The sequence below is a fragment of the Caretta caretta genome, chromosome 3 (assembly GCF_965140235.1).
Source record: "Caretta caretta isolate rCarCar2 chromosome 3, rCarCar1.hap1, whole genome shotgun sequence".
Lineage (NCBI taxonomy): Eukaryota > Metazoa > Chordata > Testudines > Cheloniidae > Caretta > Caretta caretta.
Window position 1 is genome coordinate 159,556,024 of NC_134208.1, and position 25,226 is coordinate 159,581,249.

General features: G+C 42.1%; 1 protein-coding gene across 13 annotated transcripts in view; it reads left to right on the plus strand.

The window, feature by feature from the left end:
* ENAH (ENAH actin regulator) overlaps positions 1–25,226 on the plus strand; it is a 196,592-nt gene that overhangs the window by 136,622 nt on the left and 34,744 nt on the right. For 6 of the 13 annotated variants that reach the window (XM_075127056.1, XM_048843317.2, XM_075127057.1 and 3 more), the window contains 7 exons: positions 60–358; positions 648–772; positions 1,266–1,320; positions 1,664–1,712; positions 4,544–4,610; positions 20,796–20,874; positions 21,835–21,892. In XM_075127056.1, coding sequence (XP_074983157.1) covers positions 60–358; positions 648–772; positions 1,266–1,320; positions 1,664–1,712; positions 4,544–4,610; positions 20,796–20,874; positions 21,835–21,892 — 732 coding nt within the window. Of the gene's footprint in view, positions 1–59; positions 359–647; positions 773–1,265; positions 1,321–1,663; positions 1,713–4,543; positions 4,611–14,190; positions 14,221–14,426; positions 14,490–20,795; positions 20,875–21,834; positions 21,893–25,226 lie in introns of all 13 variants that reach the window. The other 7 variants (XM_075127054.1, XM_048843313.2, XM_048843323.2 and 4 more) reach the window with 3 other exon arrangements.

The following is a 25,226-nucleotide window of genomic DNA, read 5'->3' on the forward strand; positions in this document are numbered from 1 at the left end:
TTATTTCAATGGAAATCCAGCTAGTCTTAATTCTTAATGTTGTTTTTCGTTTCAAATAGGTGTCATCCAAGGACCACCTGCACCTCCACCCCCACCTCCACTACCTCCTGGCCCAGCCCAGTCTTCAGCAGCAATCCCACCTCCCCCAGGTCCTCCACCACCACCTCCACTTCCACCCTCAGGGCCACCGCCACCGCCTCCTCTTCCTAGCCAAGTTCCTCCTCCTGTTCCTCCTCCACCTCCTGCCCCTCCTCTCCCTACCTCTGGATTTTCTATGGGATCTATGTCTGAAGACAGTCGCCCTTTAACTGGACTAGCAGCTGCACTCGCTGGAGCCAAACTTAGGAAAGTGTCACGGGTAAATGTAAATCTGGATTTGTCTGTGACTTACACTTCTAAATTCTATGAGGGTAATTTTGGAATAATTTCTACTAACATATATTAATAACTTGAATAGCAGGAATAGGTCTACCCAAAGAGCAACTTGACTAATTAAAGCAGTGTTGTTAGGTGTATTCATTGAAGCTGTATTTTATGCCCAGATGATTTTGTAGTATGTTACGTTAGTAGTTTTCTGCATGAATATAAAATCATGAAGTTATTAAATAGTTCTCAAATATATTATTATTTTGTGTACTGTCATAAAGAGTGAAGAGTCTTCTAGTTCAAGTGGAGGAGCTTCATCTAAAACAGACACTGTTCGTGGAAATGGACCACTTCCCTTGGGAGGCAGTGGATTAATGGAAGAAATGAGTGCCCTCCTGGCCAGGAGGTAAACAGATAATTTTATTCTTATAGAGCTGTAGATTGTATGATGGTTTCATAGTAATCTTAAAGGGATACTGCAAACTTAAAAATCGTACCTCTGTCATAGAGTGTACCTACTATTGTAAACTACAACTGAAAAATTACAGAAATATTTTTCCTTTGTGCGTTTCATAGTACTTTGTGTATAGTCAATTTTATTTTCACTCGTGAATAGTCAAGTAGCTACTTTCCTCTGTGTATGTCTTTTGCTCAGCAGGGTGGGAGCAAAAACCAACATTTTAAATAGGAAAATGTGGTTGCAAAACCACAATTGTTGGCTAGAAGACTCAGTGGAAAGTGTATACTTGAAACTGCTTTTTACTGTTTTTAAGTTGATCTAGATTTCAAGTTGTGTATGCCTTTAACAATACTGAACAAATATTTTCCATTTTGTAGCTATAACTTCAATAACTTTAGCCATCTACCTTTCATTCTTAACTCACGTTTCTGTCTTTTAGGAGAAGAATTGCTGAAAAGGGATCAACAGAACCAGAGCAGAAAGAGGATAAAACTGTAAATTGATTATTATTTTGTGTGCTTTGAATTATTTAATATAAGGCCATATAAGAAAGCTATTCTAGTGGTTCAAATTACAGCTCATTTACAGCTTGCCTTAATGGGAAATATAACCTCCATTTTTTTCAAAGGGTACAAGTACAATGGGGTTGTCTTAAATGTTCAATTTAGTTCTTGCAAATTTCTTCTGTACTTTCTAGTGAGATTTTATGTGAACAGAGTTCATTAACTGCCTGAAAAAGATTTAGCTATAAATATTTAAACAATTCCATTAAACAACTTTACATCAATCTGACCAGATTTGCAGGATTCTAAAGTTTTTTCTCTTCATTTTAATCAGGAAGAATCAGAGCCTTCAACTTCCAAGCCTTCTTCAACAAGCACACCTGGTAGGTAGTATAAATCTGTGAAGTACACTTTAACTTTTCAAAATTCCCTTTAAGTGTTAGTGCTGAAGTTTTATTAAAAACTGTTTTGTTATGGTATCAGAATTCATAATCCTGAGTGTTTTATAATGAAAATGAAATAACATAAGTATCTTAGTATGATCAGTAGTTAAAAATGGGTGGTTTCAGAGTAACAGCCGTATTAGTCTGTATTCGCAAAAAGAAAAGGAGTATTTGTGGCACCTTAGAGACTAACCAATTTATCTGAGCATAAGCTTTCGTGAGCTACAGCTCACTTCATCGGATGCAGACTGTGGAAAGTACAGAAGATCTTTTTATACACACAAACCTTGAAAAAATGAGTGTTTACCACTACAAAAGGTTTTCTCTCCACCCACCCCACTCTCCTGCTGGTAATAGCTTATCTAAAGTGATCACTCTCCTTACAATGACAGGTTTCAGAGTAACAGCCGTGTTAGTCTGTATTCGCAAAAAGAAAAGGAGTACTTGTAGCACCTTAGAGACTAACCAATTTATTTGAGCATGAGCTTTCGTGCTCATCTGATGAAGTGAGCTGTAGCTCACGAAAGCTCATGCTCAAATAAATTGGTTAGTCTCTAAGGTGCTACAAGTACTCCTTTTCTCCGTACAATGTGTATGATAATCAAGTTGGGCCATTTCCAGCACAAATCCAGGTTTTCTCCCCACGTCTCCTCCTCCCCCCTCCCCACCACAAACCCACTCTCCTGTTGGTTAAAAATAAATCTTGTTTTTATTCTTTGGTGATAATTTGTCTAAGGCTCAAATTATCCCCATTTATAGTTTTAACTATTTTCTCTTACGTTACTGTCCACAAATCCACTGATAGCCTTAATATAGAGAGTACACAGTCTTTGAACAAAGTTGAGGTGAACAAAGTCATGCGATTTTTAAATGGGTTTGTTGTCTGGCATTTACCATACACAGCTAAATGTAAAACTTCACATGAAATGTACAGCTGCAAACTCTTGAACTGGATTCAAAGTTTTAAAAAATTAACAAAGGCTAATGGCAATGTGTTTGCAGGATAGACGGTCGTTGATATAATAGTAATATGTGGGGAGAAAGCTGTAAATGTAGACTGTACTAAATTTGCCATCTGGTTTTTATCCCCTAATCAAAACCTCATGTATGCTGCCATTGAATGGCTAAGTCTCTGTTGCTATCCAGTAGTAGTACAAACATCTCGTACCACCTGGGAAGAGCAGGTGAAATACACCAAAAGAACTTGCCCCAGAACTCCTGGCTTAGTGCAGGGACCCACTGAGTTGTGTGTGTGGGAGTTAAGAGGCAACTGGCAGGGAACAGAGAAGAAGGCTATCAAGCAAATTGCTTGACAACAATCACAGAACACTGGCAGGGATAGGAGTTCAAATGGGGGAAAAAAAAATAGATTACCTTGGTCAGACCTGGACTATTAGCAGTTGTTATTGTACCTTGACAAAGTATACTTGTATACTAATATCTCTAAACTTATATTATTAAAGTGTATACCTCTAATATCTCTGCAGCATGGTTCCTCCTCTGATATATAACTACTACAACGGGACTCTAGACAGAGAAATGGACTTTTATTTGTTGCAGTTAATCACTAATAGCTGATTCTTGGCTGTACCCTGCCAGTGACTTACGCAGTCATTCTGAACTGTTGGACAGAAGTGCATCTCATTGCCCATGATCATGTACCCGTATTTGTCTCTAGATTGCTGTAGGTGACTCAAGGTAGTGAGCCAAAACTTCTTAGAGAATTTCTAATAGAACTGAAAACACACTCCACTAGGTGGAGCACAGAACTTGAATATATATGGGCTAGCTTTCAACATTAATATGAATACAATGAATCTAAAGAGGTGATTGTTAGAGTAACACTTAGAGGCCCCAGCCGATATTATGGCCCTCTTGCACAATGTGCTATACAAAGACAGAGTAAAACAGTCCTTGCCCTAAAGAGTTTAATCTAAATAGACAAGACAGAAGGTGTGAGGGGAAACAGAGGTACAGAGAGGTGAAATGACATCATGCAGCAGGCCAGTGGAAGAACCAGGGACAGAAACTTTCTCCTAATCCAACTAATGCCCTATCTAGTAGGCCATGCTGATTTGACTTGTACTTGTTAGCTAAATCAATATACTTTTTAATTACTTTTAGGTCTCACTTTATTTCATATCAAAGACAAAACAATACATTATTACCAACATTAGAGGTTTAAAGGCACTTGAGAAACTTATATTCCTTTTAGTACAATACACAGTGCAATACACTTTTTCATTGATGGAAAATATTCAAGCCCTATGGAGCCATGTTATCCTTTCTCCAATTCTATTGAACTGATCATAAGCAGCTTTTGAAAGACATGTTCACAACTCAAAACAGAGAACTTTGCCAACTTGAAAAATCTAATATTATTCCATAATACCCATGAACACAGATATTACAACATAATGAAATCATCTTTCATATCTGAAGGAATGAAATAGTTAAACTATAGATTTTAAGCTCTTTGTGGCAGGGGCCATCTTTTTATTATGTGTTTCTACGCCTAGCTCAGTAGGGCCCTTATCTGTGATTCAGGCAGTTAGGTGCTACCCGCGCTACACGTAGTGTAGCTGATTTAAAAAAAAAAATAAAAAGATAATAGTTTTCCAGGTGGTGGTTTAATTTTAATAAAGAATGCAAGATGGTAAAAGTTAAATATCTTAAGTCAAAGCTACCTGAAGTTACTTCATATGCATTGTTACAGTGATGAATGAATATGAAAGCTGGTGTGTCTAACAATTTTATTTATATATCTAAAGAACTAACAAGGAAACCTTGGGAAAGAACAAATACAGTGAATGGAAGCAAGTCTCCTGTTATCTCCAGGTACGCTGCTTTTTAAACCAGTACTTATCTTTCTCAGATGTGTAGCATTGTCATTACTCATTGTGCATAAAAATTATTAGAATAAAAATAATAAATACCATCTAACTATCATAAATAAGGCAGCTGAAAAGATTTCATTTCTAATGTTTTTATGGGTATAGGAATATTCATATTGAGTTTTGAGGAGGATTGATGAATGAATGCAAAATGCTAAACAAAGTAGAATCTTATTAACAAATACCAAAGTACAACTTCGCTGATTGTGGTATAACTTTGGTTATGGAAACATTTTGTTTTCCATTCAAGATGCATGTCCCTCAATCCTTAAACATGAGTTGTCCTCTCACTAAAGGCAGGTAAGAGATTTCATTCATGCATTCAACAGCAGATGAATCTGCCTAACAGCCTAGTCCCTCTGTATTATGATGATTTGAAATATACATACCCAACTAGGTATTTAGGCAAAAGCCTGATGATCTCACCCAAATCTGATTCTCATGACAACCTTAAGCAATGTGTTTGGGCCAACATCATCCTGAGGGATACAGCAAAGAAAGATCCTTCAGCACACTACCCAATTCTTTGCTAATACCTCAGACAGAACGTCAGTGCCTAGTTAGATAACAGAGCTGACAGAGAAATGGCCAGGATAGCCATTCTACCTTTTGGGATAAATTGCTTAACTAATGCTCCCATAAAGATCCTAAAATGCATATATTTGTCCATAAGGTAAAAAACAAGGAATTGTTCAATATATGATCCTGTATGTCCTGCATACAAGTGTGCTGAGGAACTCTGATTGAGAAATTTCTTAGTTAGTCTAACATAATTTTTTTTTCCCTTGAGAAATACCATGTGAGGATCTAAAAAAAAGACAGCCAGATTCTCGATTTAACCCTGAGGAAAATGTTCTCTTTCAAATATAATGAGAGATTCTTGTTGTTAAAATTTGAAAGGACAGTTTGGTGATAACGACACAGAGAGGGAGAAAAAATAATCAAACATAGATCCCTTAGTTCAGGGGTAGGCAAACTACGGCCTGCGGGCTGGATATGGCCCCTCGGGGCTTTGGATCCAGCCCGTGGGATTGCCACCACCGCGGGCTCTGCGCCGCTCCGGGAAGCGGCCACACCATGTCCCTGCAGCCCGTGGAGGTGGGGAGGGCAGAGAGCTCCGCACACTGCTCTTGCCTGTGGGTACCTCCCTCAAAACTCCCATTGACCAGGAACGGGGTACCACGGCCAATGAGACCTTCAGGGGAGGTACCCACAGATGAGGGAAACACGAGCCTGAACCCCTCCTGCATCCCAACTCCCTTCCCTAAACCCCTTGCCTGTGCCACGCACCCCTCCTGCACCCCAACTCCCCGCCCTGAGCCCTCTGCCGCACCCCGCACCTCTCCTGCACCCCAACCTCCTGCATCCTGCACCCCTCCTGCACCTCAACCCCCTGATCTGAGCCCCCTCCTGCACTCCACACCACTCCTGCACCCTAACCCCCTTCCTTGAGCCCCTTCCTCTGCCCCAACCCCTTGCCCAGAGCCCCTTCCTGCACACTGCACCCCCTCCCGCACTCCGCCCCCGAACTCCAACCCCCTGCCCTGTCCCTGCAAGCAATTTCTCCATCCAGATGTGGCCCTTGGGCCAAAAAGCTTGCCCACCCCTGCTGTAGCTGAATGCCACATTTCTGTCACTAGCAAAATATTCTCATCCCCATAGATCTTGTGCTTGAAAATGAAAGCAGCACCAAGCACAATCAGCTTGTTAGCACCTTTTTTCTAATTTCCAAGAACTAGGCAGGCTCTAGCAGTTGACTTCTCTGTTCCTACTACAGGACAAGTGCTTTGTTTTCTGTCACTTCTAATGCAAATACTATCTGAAGTTAAGTGCTGTGCCATATGATGCCACACTAACCTAGCCTGGTCAGATGGCTGCCTTATTTGCCTGTGTCTTTTCACATCAGGCAGTATGTGCTGCAACAGAGACCTCTTTTTCACCAGGTCTGTCCAGCTTACAACTGACAGCCTGGCAGTTGTGGGAGATTTTAGTCACAAAATGCTATTTGTATGAGGGATTCTATTTTGGAATCCAGAAGGCATTCCACCATATTTTGTTGTCTGAACTTTTAAACCAGGGGCTCTCAAACTTCATTGCACCGCGACCCCCTTCTGACAACAAAAATGACTTCACAACCCCAGCAGGGGGACCGAAGCCTGAGCCCACCCAAGCCCCACTGCCCTGGGTGGGGGGGACAAAGCTGTAGATCAAGGGCTTCAGCAGGCCGGCGGCCTGCAACCTGAGTCCTGCTTTGGCCCTGGGCAGTGGGTCTCAGGCTTCAGCAACTCTAAGACAGCCATGGTGACTGCATTCAAAGGGGTTGTGACCCACTTTGGGTTCCTGACCCACAGTTTGGGAACTGCTATTTTAAACAATGGTCTCTGGGACACATGCTTTCATAACCAATGACCAACCATCCTTCAAGGATAAATTTCCATTCTTGGAGCAATCAGAAGGAAAATGGAAAAGTTCATAACACAAGTTCATTTCTATATGAGATGTTTTGTTAGTGCTGTATCTTGCCTGAAACCAAGTTTAACCTTGTGGTCCATCTGTGGAATCTAAACTTGGTTTTAAAATCTTTGGTGTTCTTTGAGTGATGGTACCTACTGTATCAGAGTAACAGCCATGTTAGTCTGTATTCGCAAAAAGAAAAGGAGTACTTGTGGCACCTTAGAGACTAACCAATTTATTTGAGCATAAGCATAAGCTACTGTATTATGCTGAGGGTTTACACATGTGCACCATGCATCTGGCTCACCGTGCATACAGAGCTAGAGAATTTAAAAATAGAAGTGTCAATTGGTCTGCACATGCATGCTGAACTGGCCTCATGGTTTTATCCAAAGTGATAAAGGGCAGGGCAGACAGACTGCATCTCCCAGTTCTGTCTCACTGCCGCATGGTCCAGGTTGGAACAATTAGTGTCCATTTGCTTGTGATGCACTTTCTCAAGCAACCTTTTATACAGTTAATTTTTACAGATTTTTATTGTTGTCTTTAGGTAGTTTCTAGTAATTTTAATAGAATAGTTAGTTTGGGGGCCTGTTTTTGTCTCCAACTCCCCCTCCCCCCCCCGCCATATTCATGTGCAGATACTGGACTATGCTGAAGATCCCCAGCTTTAAAATCCGTGCCTCCTGCCCGCCTTCCTTCTTGGTCATCATTCATCTCCCGCTCTAGTTGTACACACACTTCTGCCAGTTCTGACAGTACCGCCTATGGAACCTGTCTCCAAGTTCTCATCTTCAGTTGAGTTAGATGAGGGTCAAGGTCCATCCATCACATACCACCACCAGGACTACTACAGGAAGCCATCTGCACTGTGGCATTATCCTCAGCTGCAGCTGCCTCGGAGCCATTGGTTTCCCACACCAAGGCATCCTCCAAAACACCCTAAGGATCCATCATACTAGCCATATTGGAGATCTTAGCCACAATACCAGCCATTTGACCCACATGTTCAGCAAGGGAGATCTCTCCAATTTTCCTGTCCAATGCACCTTCCAGCAGATGCTGAGAACTGGTGAGAGAGGAAGAACCGCTTAGCCCAGTTCCAATGGTATCGACAGAGCAGATTTCCGTCTTCCTCTCCGAATGCAACACTTGCTTCGGCATCCCTTTCACCCCCGATAACTTCTTTCAGTTTCAGGATCTCCTAAAGAGGGTTGCAGGGGAGCTTCAAATCTACCAGAGGAGGTACAGGATAACCGACACCAGCTCCTGCACATCCATCATTCATCAGCACTGGGTAGAGTAGTGCTACCCATCAATGACTATACTTGAGCCTGCGAGGACAATTTGGCGCACACAGGCCACATGTAGATCTACTCACAAAGGGGCTGAGAAGCGGTATTACGTGCCTGCTAAGGGGTCTGAGTTTCCGTTTTCATACTTCCCTCCCTGTCTTGTGGTCCAAGTGGTGATGGAGTATTCCAAGGAAGTATCCACGCTCCACTCCATCAGATAAGGAGGGAAAGAGATTGGACTGTAAGGTATTGTTATCGGCAAGTCTTCAGTTCAGAATCTCAAACTACCAGGCATTGCTCACCAAATATGATTTCCTAATCTACTGTGAACTGGACGAATTTGCTGAAAAACTACCACAGCCAGATCGGGCCCATTTCCCAGCGATCATAGACGAGGGTAAACTGGTGGTGAGGACTTAGCTTCAATCCGCTATGGATGCAGTGGATCCTTCTTTATGGTCCATAGCCACGGGTATAGTTATGCGACAGACATTATGGCTCAACACCTTTGGTTTCCCCAGGGAGAAACAAAATACCATTGAAGACCTCCCTTTCAATGAATCCCATCTTTTTAACCAGAAAAAACAGATGATTCCCTACACACTCTCAAGGATTCCAGAGCTACACTGCCTTCCCTGGGCATTTCCGTGCCTGCACCAAAGTGCCAGTTCCATCGCCCACCTCCACAATACTAGGGACCATGCAGTTCTTCCATCAGAGGCCCTATGAACCACCATGCAAGAGTCAGAAAGCTCTCAGATTGCGCCCTCCAGGACCATCTTCGCAGTCTTCCTCCTCCCAGACACAACCACCACAGAAATGATATTTCTGAAGAACTCCTAGAGATCTGTCAACTATAATACTTACTGTCATAAGAGCACTCCATCCCCTTCAGGGGTTGTCCAGCACTCTTCTTTCCAGCTTGGAGTGCAATAACAATGGACAAATTGGTGCTAAATGTCATCCATCATGTCTATACCATCAAGTTCAGCATGCTACATCATCCACAGCCCCCATCCCAATCCCTTTCCATGGGCCACTTTCACAACAGCATCAGAACCTAAGAGGTCTGCTCCTTACTACAGTGAGGAGCAACAGAGCTTATTCCTCCAGAATATCATGAAACATCTGTTCAGCTTACTTCTGCATACCCAAGAAAAAGGGCTGATGGAGGCCTATCCTGGACCTTCGTCTTCTCAATCGGTTCATTTGAAAACCAAGGTTTCGGATGGTTACATTAGCAGCAGTCATCCCTTCATTAGAAAAAGGCATGTGGTTTAAGGTTCTCAATATGCGGGACACCTACTTTCACATAGACGTTCATCCAAACCACAGACAGTTCCTGAGGTTTATAGTTGACACAGAACATTTCCATTACAGAGTTTTCACTATGCCTCCCAGTGTGTTCACCAAGGTGGCAGCCCACATAAGACATTGTGAGGTCCTTGTATTCCCGTATCTCGACAATTGGCTCCTGGCAGCACAGTCCAGACAAGAAGCTTGGGCCTCAACCTCTATGTTGCTGGGCCTCCTTTCCTCTCTTAAGGTCAGTATCAATACTGAAAAGTACACCTTTAAACCTGCACAATGCCTAGACTTCATAGGGCCACCATCAACTCAGTCATGATTTGAGCCTACCTACCACAGGGCAAGATTCCAGACTGTGCAAGAACTCATAACTTGTGTAACCGACAATTTGTCAGTCACAGCCAGGACATGCCTCTCCCTCCTGGATCACATGGCCTTGTATATGTACGTCACCACCTTTGCTCGTCCTCACCTTCGTTGCCTCCAAATGTGGCTCCAGAAAGTTTGCTTGCCAATTCATCACACCATGGACCTCAGGCTCACATTTCCCCCCAAGGTATTCTCATCCCTCCAGAGATGGAAGGAACCTTGTCAGGTCTGTGTAGTAGTTCCCTTTCTGCCTCCATTCCTGGAAAAGACTGTTGTCACAGACTCCTCCCTTCTAGCCTGAAGAGCACATATGGATGGACACATGACTCAGGGAATGTGGGCCTCTCGGGAATCCAGAATGTACATCAATATTCTGAATCTCTGAGCTGCAAGAAAGGCATTCCAGGCTTTTCTCCCCATCATTCATTCCTATCATAGTCTCTTCATATTGGACAATCCACAACGGTGTTCCTACATCAACAAACAAGGGGGTGTGAGGTTGCTGGCTCTGCTCTTAAAAGCAGTCACCTTTTGGAACTGGTGCATCAACAAGATCATCTTGTCTGCAGCCTGTCTCGCAGGGACACTGAATGTGATTGTGGACTCACTCAGCACACAGTTCGTGATTGATCACCAGCGTGAACTCCGTGACGATGTACTATGGGCCATCTTCAACTGGTGGGGAACTCCGATCAGAGACCTCTTTATGTTCTCAGTGAACAGAAAATGCAGTGTATGTTGCTCAAGAGGGTTCTGGGGCAGCACTCTCAGAGCGATGCCCTCATCCTCCCCAGTCTGATCAATTCAATTATGCCTTCCCTCCTCTCCCGCTCCTACTGTGGGTACTGCCCAAAATAAAACTGGACAAAGCGACGGTCATCCTGATCGCCCTGCACTGGTCCAGACAGTTTTGTTTTCCCAACTTCCTTCACATGTATCCATGCCCCCCAATTCCCCTGCCTGATCTACTGACACAACACAATGGCAGCATCAGCCATCTCAGTCCACAGCACTTCACCTCAGAGCTTGGTATTTGGACGGGCATCTTATCTAGAATGGGCATGTTCATCACAAGTACAAAATATCCTTTGCAGCAGCAGGAAGGACTCGACCAGGCGTGGTGACCAAGCCAAGTGGACACACTTCACCTGCTGGGCAGAAAACAAAGGACTTTCCCCAGAAATGGTGGGGATTCCCCTCCTCCTAGACTGCCTCTTGTCCTTGAAGGCATGGGGTCTTGCCCTTAGTTGTATCAAAGTCCACCTATCAGCAATTAGTGCCTTTTGCTCCCTGGCGGAGGGGCATTCCATCTTTACTCACCTGTTTTGGAAGGGCCTCATTAGAATCTTTTCACCTGTACAACCCGTTGGTCCCCAATGGGATCTCAACCTGATCCTATCTATGTTAATAAAACCACCCTTTGATCTGCTGGCATTGTTCACCGTCTCTCCTTTCCCTGAAAGTCGCCTTCTTGGTGGTTATCATGTCAGCAGGAAGAGTTGGCGAACCTGGGGCCATGATGGCGGGCTCTCGTTTCACGACGTTCTGTACTGATAAAAATATCCTCGCCTCTGCATTCCAAACTTCTGTCAAAGGTGGTAGTCTCACAATTTCACATTAATCAACCTACCCACTTACCTGTTTTCTTCCCAAAACTGCTTGCTTTGGAAGAGTAACAGACTCCACTCCCTAGGTGTCTGTAGGGCCTTAGCTTTCTACTTACACAGGATAAAACCGATCAGGAGAGCTCTGTTTATTGCAATAGCTGAAAGAGATAAGGGGCAGCAGCCACCCTCGATGTGTGGACCCACTCAGCAAGAGCCCATGCTGCAACCATGGCCTCCCTCTATGACATGCCACTTCAGGATATATGTAGAGTGGCCACATGGAATTTGGTTCACACCTTCACTACTCATTATGCCTTGGTGCAGAGGGGGGCAAACTACAGCCCACAGGCCACATTCGGCTCGCAGAACCCTATTCTCTGGCCCCCGAGCTCCTGCCAGGGAGTGGGGTCAGGACAGGCTTGAGGAGGTGCCAGCCCAACTCCTCGGCAGTGCAGTGAGGTGGAGGCTAGCTTCTGGCCCCTTCCCTCCCACCCTCGCAGTCACAGTTCCCCCAGAGCCTGGGCAGCGTGGCTGCAGCTCCGGCCAGGCAGTACGGCTACAGCACCACCAGACCTGGTGCTCTAGGGTGGCGCGGTCAGGGGGTGGGGAACGGGGAAATTTGAGCAGGGGAGGTTGCAGTGGGGAGGTTAAGGGGCCTGGGCCCTGCTGCCGGGAACAGGGGCAGAGCAAGCCAGGGCCCCCTCAGCCCCAAGTTTGCTTGGCCCCTGTCCCCAGCAGCCAAGCCCAGACAGGGACCGAGCCCTGCCTGACTGCCAGGGAGAGCAGCCAAAGGAGCAGGGGAAATGCACAGCGAAAGGACTGAGCCCCTGCTTTCCCCCACCCCACAGGTAATGTGGGGCGGGGAAAGCAGGGGGAGGGTTGGGTAGGGGTCGGGGGGCCTAAGGGGGCGTCAGGGGGTGGGGAGCAGTGGGGATTGGATAGGGGATGGGCGTCCCAGGGGGATGGTCAGGGGGCAGAGAGCAGGGGTTTTTGGATAGGATGTGGGAGTCCTGGTGGGCAGTCAGGGGTGGGGAGCAGGGGGGGTTGGATGAGGGTGGGGGTTCCGGGAGGCTGGATAGGGGCCAGGCCACGTCTTGCTGTTTGGGGAGGCATAGCCTCCCCCAGCCTTCCCTGCCTGGCCCTCCATACAATTTCTGTACCCAATGTGGCCCTAGGGCCAAAAATTTTGCCTACCCCTGCCTTGGTGGAAGTCTCAGTGGCAGATGCCTCTTTCAGTGCAGCTGTCCTCCACTCATCTCTCCCATCTACATACTTGCACCCTCTTCCAACTTAAGTACTGCTTGCTGGTTGCCCTCAATGGAATACAATAGGGACTATCACTCGAAGAGGAAGAGGTTACTTATCTGTAACTGGAGGTTTTTTGAGGTGTGTGGTCCCTGTCTGTAGTCCACTTCTCTCTTTCTCCTCTGTTGCAGTTCTGTTGATTTGCAGTGGAGAAGGAATTGGAGACACAGTCAGTCCGCTCCTCCCTTTATAACCTTGGACGAAACCATGAGGCAAGTTCAGGGCATGTGCACAGACCAACAGACACTACTACTTTTCAATTCTCTGACTCCAGGCTCATGGTGTACATGTGTAAACCCTCAGTGGAATACAGATAGGGACTACACATCTAGAAGAACCTCCAGTTAAATAACCTCTTCCACCTGCCTCTATAGTCATAACTTTTGCACTATCTTCTTTTTAAAAAGCCTTTATCATCATGATTATTTCAGTCAGATGAGCCAGAGAGCTGCCATCTCCTGTTAAGAATGTTTTATGACCTTCTGTAAGAATAAAGCTGTTTCCAAGTATTTATTCACAAGTCTGAGTCTTCTTTCATAGCAGGAAACTGCCCCACCAAGATTTTGCCCATCTTCTAAATCCTCCAAGGAGAGATTTTGGCATAGTTTGAATGAGTCAGAGCCTTTTAGTTGTATTTATGTAGAACTCATCCAGTCAAACAAGGACTCCATATTTGTCACCTGGAAAGGTATAACAGAAAAGTTATTTTTTCTAGCAACAGCAGATCCAAGCGGATAAAGGTCTTACTTTATCCCCTCAGCCCATGAAGCATCCATGGCCAAGACCCTCTTCCCCCATCAACATTGGCCGTGGATGCTTCATGGGCTGAGGGGGAAAAGCTTCGATAGAATGTGTGTTAAGGTTGCCACAAGAAGGTCCTTTCATACCTTACAAGCCACTGAAAGCTTGATGTCTGTTTCTTAGCAAAGACGTATGCTGAGAACTGTCTTTGTAAAGGCGCTTTCTGTCCCTAGTTAGTCAGTGAGCACGGCTGCTTAGAGTACCTTGGTCCAGACTGTTTAATGCTTTGTCACCAAAGCTCAATTTACAGGTAGTAGGAGTCTCCTTCCGGCTAAGCCCTGCTGAAATCTCCCTCTAATATATGTAGAGAAGACATAAGTTGCATATGAGGATTGTTGGACATGTCTGAAAAATTGACAAGTAAAGCAGGATTTTTTCTTTTCAGAATAACTAAGCAAGGAGACTCAACAGGGAGGTTAGTATTCATAGTAAATGTGCAAAATAAATAAAATACCTACTTATCCTATTTAAAATTAGGCTTCTAAATGACTTAAGTATCCTTTCCTTTAGTGTTCAGGATTTAATTGGTATAGTAATTAAACTATAATATAACTCATTTTCTAAAACTGCATATAACCTAGCTCTAATATAGCCTAAGTTAGTGTTTTTCCCCCTTCATAGACGGGAGTCTCCGTGGAAAAATCTGATTGTTTCTGAAAACAGGTCCTATGATTCATTAAACAGGTATCATCCTGTTAGGATTTGAGATTTTTTTTTTAATTAATCAACTTGACAGAACAGGGCTGGGCTTTTCTACATGGATCGGTAATCACCACAAACACAAATGATATAAAGCAGGGGTTCTCAACCTTTTTCTTTCTGAGCCCCCCCCCCCCCCCCCCAAACATGCAATAAAAATGCCATGGCAGTCACAATAACTGTTTTTCTGCATATAAAAGCCAGCGCTGACATTAAGGGGTAGGAAGCAGGGCAATTGTTTGGGCCCCCACATCACAGGGAGCACAGCAAAGCTAAGTTGCTCGGGCTTCAGCTTCAGCCTTGGGTGGTGGAGCTCAGGGTCCTGGGCTGCAGTCCCTTGCAGTGGGGCTTTGGCTTTCTGCCCTAGGCCCTAGCGATTCTAATGCCCGCCATATGTGGCAGCCCCCATGAAAACTGCTCTCGGCCCCCCAAGGGGCCTTGGACCGCTGGTTGAGAACCACTGACATAAAGCTCCTCTTAACAGTTTGTCCGTCTTTCCTTCGGTTATAATTGTATCCATTTTCAGAATCCTTAAAGATAGGTAGCTTCACTGGTAATTTTAAGTGCAAGGCAGTTTATCTGCTATCAGTTCAAAATAAGGTGCTTAAGATGTATATCATGCTGCTTGGGTGCAGTAGAATTTCTTTTCATCCCCAATTGCAGAATGTACCATGTTTTCCCATGCAATTTAAAATAACTCAACATCTGATCAATAGTGACCCAGAGAACAGTCCTATAGTCAAAAATAGATCTCATTGTAAAGTAACTCCATGCAACTTCTAATTTCACTTATATAAAATATCTCAATTATACAGTAATTAAACATGTGGATTACAGTATAACTCTGTGTCTGATTACAGTCTCAAGAGCACCTTATCAAGGTGTAATGTCCTGAGGGTATGTCTATATTACCCGCTGGAACAGCGGGCACCGATCAATCCAGCAGGGGTCGATTTATCGCATCTAATCTAGATGCGATAAATCGACCTCCGAGCGCTCTCCCGTCGACTCCTGTACTCCACCGCCACGAGAGGCGCAGGCAGAGTCGACAGGGGAGCAGCAGCAGTCGACTCACCGCAGTGAAGACACCGCGGTGAGTAAGTCTAAGTACGTCGACTTCAGCTATGTTACTCACGTAACTGAAGTTGCGTAACTTAGATCGATCCCCCTGTCTAGTGTAGACCAAGCCTGAGAAGCTACGGTTTTTCAAAGTAGTAAGATTGGCACATAGAATCATCTAGCTACTAACTTCCCGAGAATGTATTTCATCCCAGACTGTATTTCACAACTGGTATCCCCAGCTAAAAGAATAGTTGCTGTTCATCATACAGTAACAGTGATCTGCTCACTGAATAGATTTTGTCTAACATAAATGTCTAAAAGATCCTTCTTTATAAGAAAGGACATGTTAAATGCATACCCTGATCATTCAACATATTAGCATGTTTATGTTGCAAAGACAATTGCAGAATTGTGATTGTGTAATTCTGAGCATATTTTAAACCTTGTGGGGGGGAGGTGAAACTATGCATCTGGCATCCAAAGCAACTAATTTAGCAGTTTTTAAAATGCCAGTGTTCAAAGGGTTAAATTGTTTTTAAAGAAAGTGCCTTAAGAAAGTACTTAAAAAAGACTAAATATATTTCTGGACAGAATGGTACAGGATTTACATAGTTTTCACTTAAAAAAAAAGTGTGGTACAATCTAGAAAATTACTGACAAACTTCTCAACTTTTTAAAAATTGTTTTTGCTAATGTCTTTTTCATGAAAGCAAACACTGTGGTGACTACCTATTCTTTTGTATGAAAAGTTCCCCCATTATCTAATTATCTTTGGTGGTGGTATTTTGCATGTTAGCATGAGTCAAATCTTTATCTTGCATGTTTAAATCAAGTTCTCTTATTGCGTATTATAGTTGGCTCACAGTCTTGGTTGGTAATGCTATGAATCGCCACATGGGAGAGCTCAGTAGCAATCTCAGAACTTCATGGTTGAGATGTTTTGGAGGCTGTGTTTTCATTAGATAGTAGTTTCTCTTGGCAGTATCAGTAGCCACCTACAAGTGCAGCTGTGAGAAATGAAGGGTACCAAATACTGTAAGCGGAAACTTTAGATTTGACTGAAATTTTTAAAAATATCATATTCCGAAGGAAATTAGAGTTGATGGGGTTGATAGAACAAAATTCCTTTATTGCAAGAGACCAACGCGTCCATGAAGGAAAAGCATATAATTTTAATACTTTCTTTAATATGTCTTCACCCTGAGTAGCAGAATTTAGGTTTGTCTATAGACCCTTTCCTTTCCAATTCTCAGACAAATTATGATTGTAATGTTGACAGGAAACGTGAATAGGAGTGCAAACACTGGCAATGTTTTTTAAGGTTTCAGAGGAACAGCCGTGGTAGTCTGTATTCGCAAAAAGAAAAGGAGTACTTGTGGCACCTTAGAGACTAACCAATTTATTTGAGCATGAGCTTTCGTGAGCTACAGCTCACTGATGAAGTGAGCTGTAGCTCACGAAAGCTCATGCTCAAATAAATTGGTTAGTCTCTAAGGTGCCACAAGTACTCCTTTTCTTTTTGTGAATGTTTTTTAAAGTTCTAAACCATAAGCAGTCTGTGTTTGTATGTACTTTGTTCCTATTGTCATTAGTCAGCAACCACACTGCTGGTTCTGGAAGAGTAGCTCCCATTTTCCCACTCAGGGTTTTAAATCAAGACACTGAGAGTGGGAACAGTTAAATGAGACTTGATGGAAATCCTCAGGGACTGACGGGACATTAATGGAGTATATAGAAGAACTCTTGGTATATGGAAAACTACCTGTGTGAAAACAAAAATAATGCTTACATTCTGTTAGTAAAATGTGTCCCTCGGACATTTAGTTACCAGCTTCTGTGTTCATTTTCAACAGTATTTGCAGATTTGTGGTGAAACTGTAAGTTTCAAACAAGGAGTTTTTTTAATCTGGAAATATAGTAGAGTTCAGTATCTAAAGATTATACAACAGACTTTGAACTGTGACTTGGCTTCATAGCATTAGCACAAACTGTGTAGTAGTTCTGTGGGGTGCAAGGTGAACTGTAGTTTTCAGTTACTTCCACTGTACAATTTAACTTTCCACATATTCTAACATCATATTGGCTCCCAGTTTAGCTTAAAATCCTTGGATCAACTTTTATTTCAATTTGCTCTGATTCAGATCATTTGAGAAGGTATTTTTCCTTCATATTACCCATGAAACTACTAAAATAAAATACTGGATTCTTCAATCTGCAGTGAGGATTTTGCTTTCTAGAAAAGGTGAACAGCCTCAGGGCTATTCTACACTGCAGCTAGGTCATCTTAACTACATCACTTAGAGCTGTGAAAAATTTCATACCCTGTGCAGTGTAGTTAAACCAACCTAAGCTCTGGTACAGACACCTGTAGGTCGATGGAAGAATTCTTCCATCGACCTAGCTACCACATCTTGCAGAGGTGAATTTACTACAGTGACAAAAGAACCCTTCCATAACTGTAATGACGCTACAACAGTGCAGCTGCATTTGTGCTGCTGTAGCGTTTCTAGTGTAAACAAACCCTCAGGCATATTAGTTTCAAGTGTCTCCTCTCCAGGATTACACTATGGGCATAAACGTGTATTTTGGGTGTCAAGTTTTTCAGATAGGCTTTTATAAATTGGTTGGAAAAAAATCTTAACTCTTGTATCTCAGATTTGTTTTTCAATTAATATCCTTTTGCATACACCACAAGCCTAGAACATAGTGCAGGGGAAAGCCCATGTTCTGTCTGGAATCACACCAGTTAGAAAAGTTTCTGTAATATCGGAAAAAGCTTATCTGGTAGCTGAGTGTACAGTACCAGTCCAACTGAAAAGCTGGGGTGGGAAGTGATAAAGTTTTTCTCCTGCTGTTAGAAATATTTTCCAGAGAGGTTTCTATCAACTTAGGTAGCACTTAGAGGTTAACCAGGAATGGGACCCACTGTTCTAAGCATTGTAAAAACATAGTGTAATAGACAGTCCATGTCCCAAAGAATTTACCCTTTGTCTGCCTTTTCTGTTTAGGCTGTAAGGAAAAAGGATACATCATGAAAATAATGATGGATTGCAAGCATGGTATTAGTTCCATGATATTTTTCCGTTCGTTTCTGTGGAGGTTGCGGGTGTGGGGGGAGGGATACAGCTTTCCTGAGTTTGGCTAAATGTAAAGGGATTAGCTAGATGGTAAGGCAAAGGAAGGAAGAGAAGACATTAAAAGGAGGGAGATATGACAAGCCCCCATTTCTCTTTATCAATTTATTTTTAATGACTCTTAAATTTTCTGCTTTGTGTTTATGGAGCTGTGGGAAGAACTGAGGCCATGTTATATATCCTGCATGGGAGGGGACATTCGTTGCTGAGCTGTGTCCCCACACTGGCTTCTGCTCCCAGTCACAGACGTCCCTTGTTTCAGTAAATAAAGCTTCATCTTGAGATGACAAAAGCTAGGAGAAACACAGTTTGTTTGTTTTTTAAGTGTTTCTCTTATGTAAAAGTTCCAAAGCCAAAAACTGCAGCCTTGCTCTACCTTTCTATTCAGAGCAGTGCAGTCAGACAGACAGTGAAAGATAACCTGCTTCCTCCTACCCCACTAGAGAGATTCTTTACCATAATACCAGGTTAATTCTAACATAAAGAAAACAAATTTTGAAATCAACTGTAAACTTAATCACACTGCAAACAGAAGCATGTGGTTTAAAAAAATGGTCCCAGAATGATGCAGAGGCAAGGTGTTAGAAGAAAAAAGGATTTCAAAAGTAATTAATACACCAAAACTGAACATGAATGCTTAAGTTGTTCAATGTTGTGGGGTAAATGTGAAGAGAGACAAACATCAGGAATCTTTGGCAGAGTGGCCACAATTTTATTTAGAATACTCAACAGGTAAACTAGACAAGAGGAGTGGACCATTCTGGGTAGCAGCACAGGTAGAGAGGAGGGCAGGGGATGGCTGCTTCAGGCATCTACCCCTCTCTCCCATACCACTCTGAGGGTCGTATACAGAGTCTACTGAACTCTCCAAGGCATGTGTAGCCTACCTAAATCAAGGCGCATGTGAGCCAATTTACTGCAAGGCCTGAGATCCTGGGTATGCTACTACACAGGAATTTCTATAAAGTCTCAAAAGTGTTCAGGAATCCAGGGAAAGTTAATGCATAATTTTCAAGGAAGGTGGTTGGATTTTATTTTCAAAACTTTCATCCCTTGAACGTACCACACCAACCCATCAGGCAAACATTTCCTGAGACATGGAGATATCTGCAGCAAGTATCTATGTTCCCAAGTGTGAGCGATGTACACTACATGGATGGAAGAGGGCAGAAAATACAAATGTGGAGATCTTATTGAAAACCTCCTATGTAGCTTGTTTACTTAAGAATGTTAGCTCTGCATGCAGAACATTTTTAAAATGTGGCATAGTCTTCTGCAAACAAATTTGTAGGTGATTTAAAGGAAAAAGATTACATGCATCAGAAATGTGTTACAACTTCCAAACTAGTAATTTCTGTAAATGTTCAAATCATCTGGTTCACACAGTTTGCAAGCATGTTTTGAATAGATCAATCCAGCACTCTTTTTGGAGGCACACCATGTATTACATTGTAGCAGGGTCAGCATACTGCCTTCTTTAATCAGAGGGGAAAGGTCATTGTGACATAAGCCCCTTTTTAATGAAAGAAGTTAAACTAAAAAAGAAAAATATATAAAGGGTTTACAAGATAAATTCAGAGGAGATGCTCTTCCTTTCTCATGTGCTCTAGGAGGAGAAAATAAGATATCACTGACAAAAATAGTTCTGCTTCTTCAATTGTTCCTGTTTTGAACTAATAATTCATTATATATTATTTGTTTGCAGTGTTGTACCTGTTAACCTGAAGAACAGCTCTGCGTACCTCAAAAGCTTGTTACTTTTGCTAACAGAAATTGGTTCAATAAAAGATATTACCTCACCCACCTTGTCATTATATATTAATGTAATAGTTAATATTTCCATGTCAGGAAAATGCCCTTTACTGGTGGTTTCCATTCTGTATGTACAGCTTTGGTGTCTCTGGGGCTGCCTACATCTTTATATAAATCCTCTTTTCATTCTAATTTTTTATCACAATCTTGGAAGATAGTAACTATAAACAAAACGTATTAATTTTTTTTTTTGGGGGGGGGGGGAGTCTGCTTTGTAATAAGCCTACATACAGTACAGTAATTAGAGACCTGTAATACATTGATTCTTTTTTATGTTCTACAGACCAAAATCTACACCATCTGGGCAAACCAGTGCCAATGGAGTACAGTCGGAAGGGCTAGACTATGACAGATTGAAGCAGGTATATAGTACCTTCAATAGAAACCTTTTCAGAATAGGTAATAGCAGAACTTTTAAAGACTTTCAACAGTTCTTTATTAAATACCAAACTTTAACCTTTGCCTAGTTTCAAACCTAAATCCAGGATACTCTTTTTATATCTGGTTAAATACTTTCTACTAGCTATAATTTTGCAATGACACATAGCAAAGTCAGGAATATAGTCTCAAGATTGTTTTAACTGATAATGATTATTGTGTTTGATTTAATATTTTCAGCTATAACAAAAAAGTGTACCATCTTAATAACAATTGAGGAGAATGGTAAAGTTTTAGCAAGACAGCAGTCCTTTGGATGGTTCTTTGTTGTTCTCAATGATTATCGATGATGCCAAGTTGAAAAGTACATTTTCACAAGAATTGTATTCCTTCACACTCTGGATTTAAATGCATTTTCAGACTATCCTCTAAAATATCAAATCAGCAATAGGAAAGAAGATAGAGAGATGAGAGGGGGCATTATGATAGCACTACTGTCAGATTCTACTTTTTATCTGTGTAACTGAGAATAATTTGTTGGTCTAGGTTCTCTTTTTGTTTGTTTTTGTATTTTCACATGTTATCTGCAGGGCAATTGTAGTTCTAGCTATGCTTGCTAGTTTTACATAAATTGCCACCACTTGTGGTGAGAGAACATGAATTTTGTGCAATCAATCTTTGTAACTCACATACCTCCCACCTCAGGTGGGATAAGTACCATAGAAATCAATTATAAGATTTGGGAAGCATATTTTTTAAAAAGGATATTTATTACTTACTAATAGTAAGGGAGTTTAAGGGTGAATTTTGAAGATATAGATACAGACTGAAATATAAGTTTGAGATGTTTCAAAATGAACAAAAATTAGAATTACTTTCATTTTTTTCTTAGCTGAAAGTTTAAACCACACTGATTTATTATTACTTATATTCTGATACCATAGGATATTTTAGATGAAATGAGAAAGGAATTAACAAAATTAAAGGAAGAACTCATTGATGGTGAGTATGAACTTGATTCACTACATATTTTGGATTTCCAAGTCTTAAGGAATGGATAAGCATTTCTTAAAGCTGAAAAGATGTAGAAATGGAAACTTATTTTTAAGATTCTGTCTATATTCTGAGGATTCTAGAATGCCAAGTTCATGATAGAACTGCTCTTTCTAATGTCCACTCCTTTTCTCATTACCACATAGTAAAAGAAAAACTAACTTATCCTAATTTGTTTTGATGATTCTTGCACAATCAGGTACTTTATACCTTATCTGCAGGGTTTTTGGATAGAGCAATGATGCTGAGCAATGTCTGTCTTTATAAGTGGATGGATGGATGGTGCAGAAATTGAGCAAGATCCTTCTTGCAGATGTTTTCCATCTCATGATGTTGCTTTAGTTTAGGAAAGGCAAGATTGTCATATAATAATGTACCACTTAAAATAAAAGCCAGAGCAGTTGAGGCACATATTTCAAAACAGTCAGTATTTACCCTGTGACATTTTATACTAATGACTGCTTTCAACATTTTATCATAATTCTTGATATTTGGTGTTTTTCTTAATCACGTGATTCAAGAAAGTGGGATTTTACATTAATCACGGCTTTCATTTTAAAATAAGTAGATTTCTAACCCTCTTCATTTTGGGAGAGTTTGAAAACATGACCCCTAAAAGCTCAAAAAACCAAAAGACAAAAAACTCCAAAATTGTTGTTTTAATCTCATAATTTGAAAACCAGGCTCAGAATTTTTTTGGAGGGTGGCGTAGTTTTTGTTTTAAATTTGGGGTTGGCAGTACTGGTGACACTATATTTTATAATGATTAATGATAAATATTATCAGAGTAGCAGAGTCAAGACCTGATTAAGAAATAGGCAATTTAGCCATGTACCTAGGACCCAATTCAGGGGGTTATAACGGAGAGACAATCTGAGTGGTGCTGTGACCCCATTCACCAGGTCACAAAGCTGATTATTTAAATTTAGTCCTACTGCCCCCCTGTCATGATGGAGAGGTGGTGAGGCCAAACCTTAATGGTCAATGGGGTAGCTAGCACTGCTCCTCCTCCTGGCTGTCAGGGGCTAGCTGTTGTGCCAGTATCTGAACCAGATGGAGCTTTGCTGCCATTATCCAGGTGCTGGACAGGGAAGCCAGCTGGGAGAGGGGCCACTCAGAGTCCTGGGGAGGCAGGCACCTGGAGGTTAATGGAACAGTATCCATGCAGCAGGTGCTAATAGCTGACTGACCTGGACAGGAGAGGTGTAAATTAACCCTTTTCTATCCAAGTCAGTCAGTGACTGGCTCCTAGTGCATAGATTTTGCTTCATTTAAACCAAGCAGCATCTGTGTATGTTTGCCAAGTGTCCAGTAATGAGTTAATCAGCCCTGAACAGAGTGATTGTTGCCTACTTTCACATTATAGAGAAAATAGAATGTAGTCTGGGAGTATAATTTAGGAAAACCTCATTCTGGGGACAAGTTAGTGATGGAAAGATAAAGGAGGTATCATTTGATTCATAAAATCTGCCATCATAATTTCAGTGGTGTCACCCTCTGCAGCATAGCAGGGGAGACTCACTCCCTTCCCTCAGCTCCGAGGTCCAGGTCCTCTGATTGGTGGAAATTTTGATGATATGTTGTCATTGGGAATGGACAGAGTTAGGTATCATTCAAGAGCCCTTTTTCCACTAACACAATGATACAAAACATGACACATCTATAATAAATATGTAGCTACACGCTTAAGAAACTGTTTAAAAGTTACCTTTTTAATTATAGTTTAACACAGGGTTGCATTGCTTACATAAAAATGACAATGATCTTGGCTAATACTAGGGAAGTTAGCCTGGACATGTAGGACTGAAAACATTTATTCATCAAAGTCACTGTTGGTGTTGTCTCCATCGGGGGCACAACAGCTACACACATTGTCAGGCTGATCTTTGTCTGTGCCGCACTCATACATCTCTATACAAGGCAGTTAACATCTGGCCTTTGTATACCAGCATTTGATTATCTGAAGGATTGATTCAGGAGCAGGTGTAAATGCACCTCTTGTCAGTGGCAGTTTTTTTCCATTTGTCTGCTTCTTGGAAAGCATCCACCCTTTGTAACTCAAAGTGTTGTAATGTTAGTCTTCAAATGGTAAATTTGGCATATGGACTCCTCTAGTGCATTTATGATCGCATCAGTGACTGTGTCAGCCGTGCTGAGCATCTTCAGAGTGAGGGAGAGAGCCTTAGCTGAATCGAATGCCTTCCAATAAAATAATTTGGTCTTTCCAGCCAAAGGCCTTGCAGGAGTGTTACATCCTGAAAGGGCATGGAAACCTGGCAGTGCGGTGGCTTTTGGTGGTCCAAGTGATAAGAACACATTGCTGGGGGATATATGGTGAGTTTGTTCCCCAGCAGCAAGCTCTAAAACAATCTTGCAGAAATCTTGGGTAGGGTCTGACAGAGAGCACCACAACACCTATGTCTTGTGCAAAAATCCAGAGCTCCAGAGCACCTGTTTCTGTGGCACTGATAGCATGCAAAATAATGGTAGCGTCAGCCTCCTCATGGGAACTACGAAGAAACTCCACAGAACGATGCAAGGCAGCAGCTTCATTACACCATGCAATGACAAAATTCTTTGAGTAATTCTTTGCATGCTGGAGTGTTTTTCCTGCAGGGTGTGCAGTTTGTGTGAGTATGAGATAGTAGCTTCATTGTGACATTGAAGATGTTCGTGGAGTCAATTATTTTGATTTGGACAGGCACAATACTACTGAGTCTCTTCTCTCTGGTAATATTTTTAATGATTCTTCTGCATACCTGTCAAACATGAGTTCTGGGCCTGTCAGGAAAAACAAGATCATGTGGGTGCTATTATGCCCACCAACTCCCCCAGTGACTTTCATTGCTCTTTTTCATGTGCTGGGCCATTGTCTGAACCAACTGAACAGAAGGGAACTGGCAACCTTTAAACATCCCAATTTCCTTTTAGAAATTCGTCTCGTATATCAGGGTCAGACTTTTCTACACCTCTTATTTCAGCGAGATACCAGGCAATCATTGCCGAATAGGTGGCTAAATCTAAATCAAAAAAGCATTTGACTAAGTCTTCTAGTGCTGTGAGGTGCAAATTCCAATTAGCAGTCCTGACAGATGGAATAAAGAGCAGGAAAGACTCAACCATCTTAATGTATCACCGCACCATCCCAAAAGTTGGCTTTGTCGCTGACTCATCTTCTTCAAATTGCTTGACCCGTTCTGTGATATTGAAGCTCTCCTTTGTGCACAATAGGTCATTGAGAGTGGAATGCACACTGGATGCAGGGAACAGGTCTCGTAAGTCC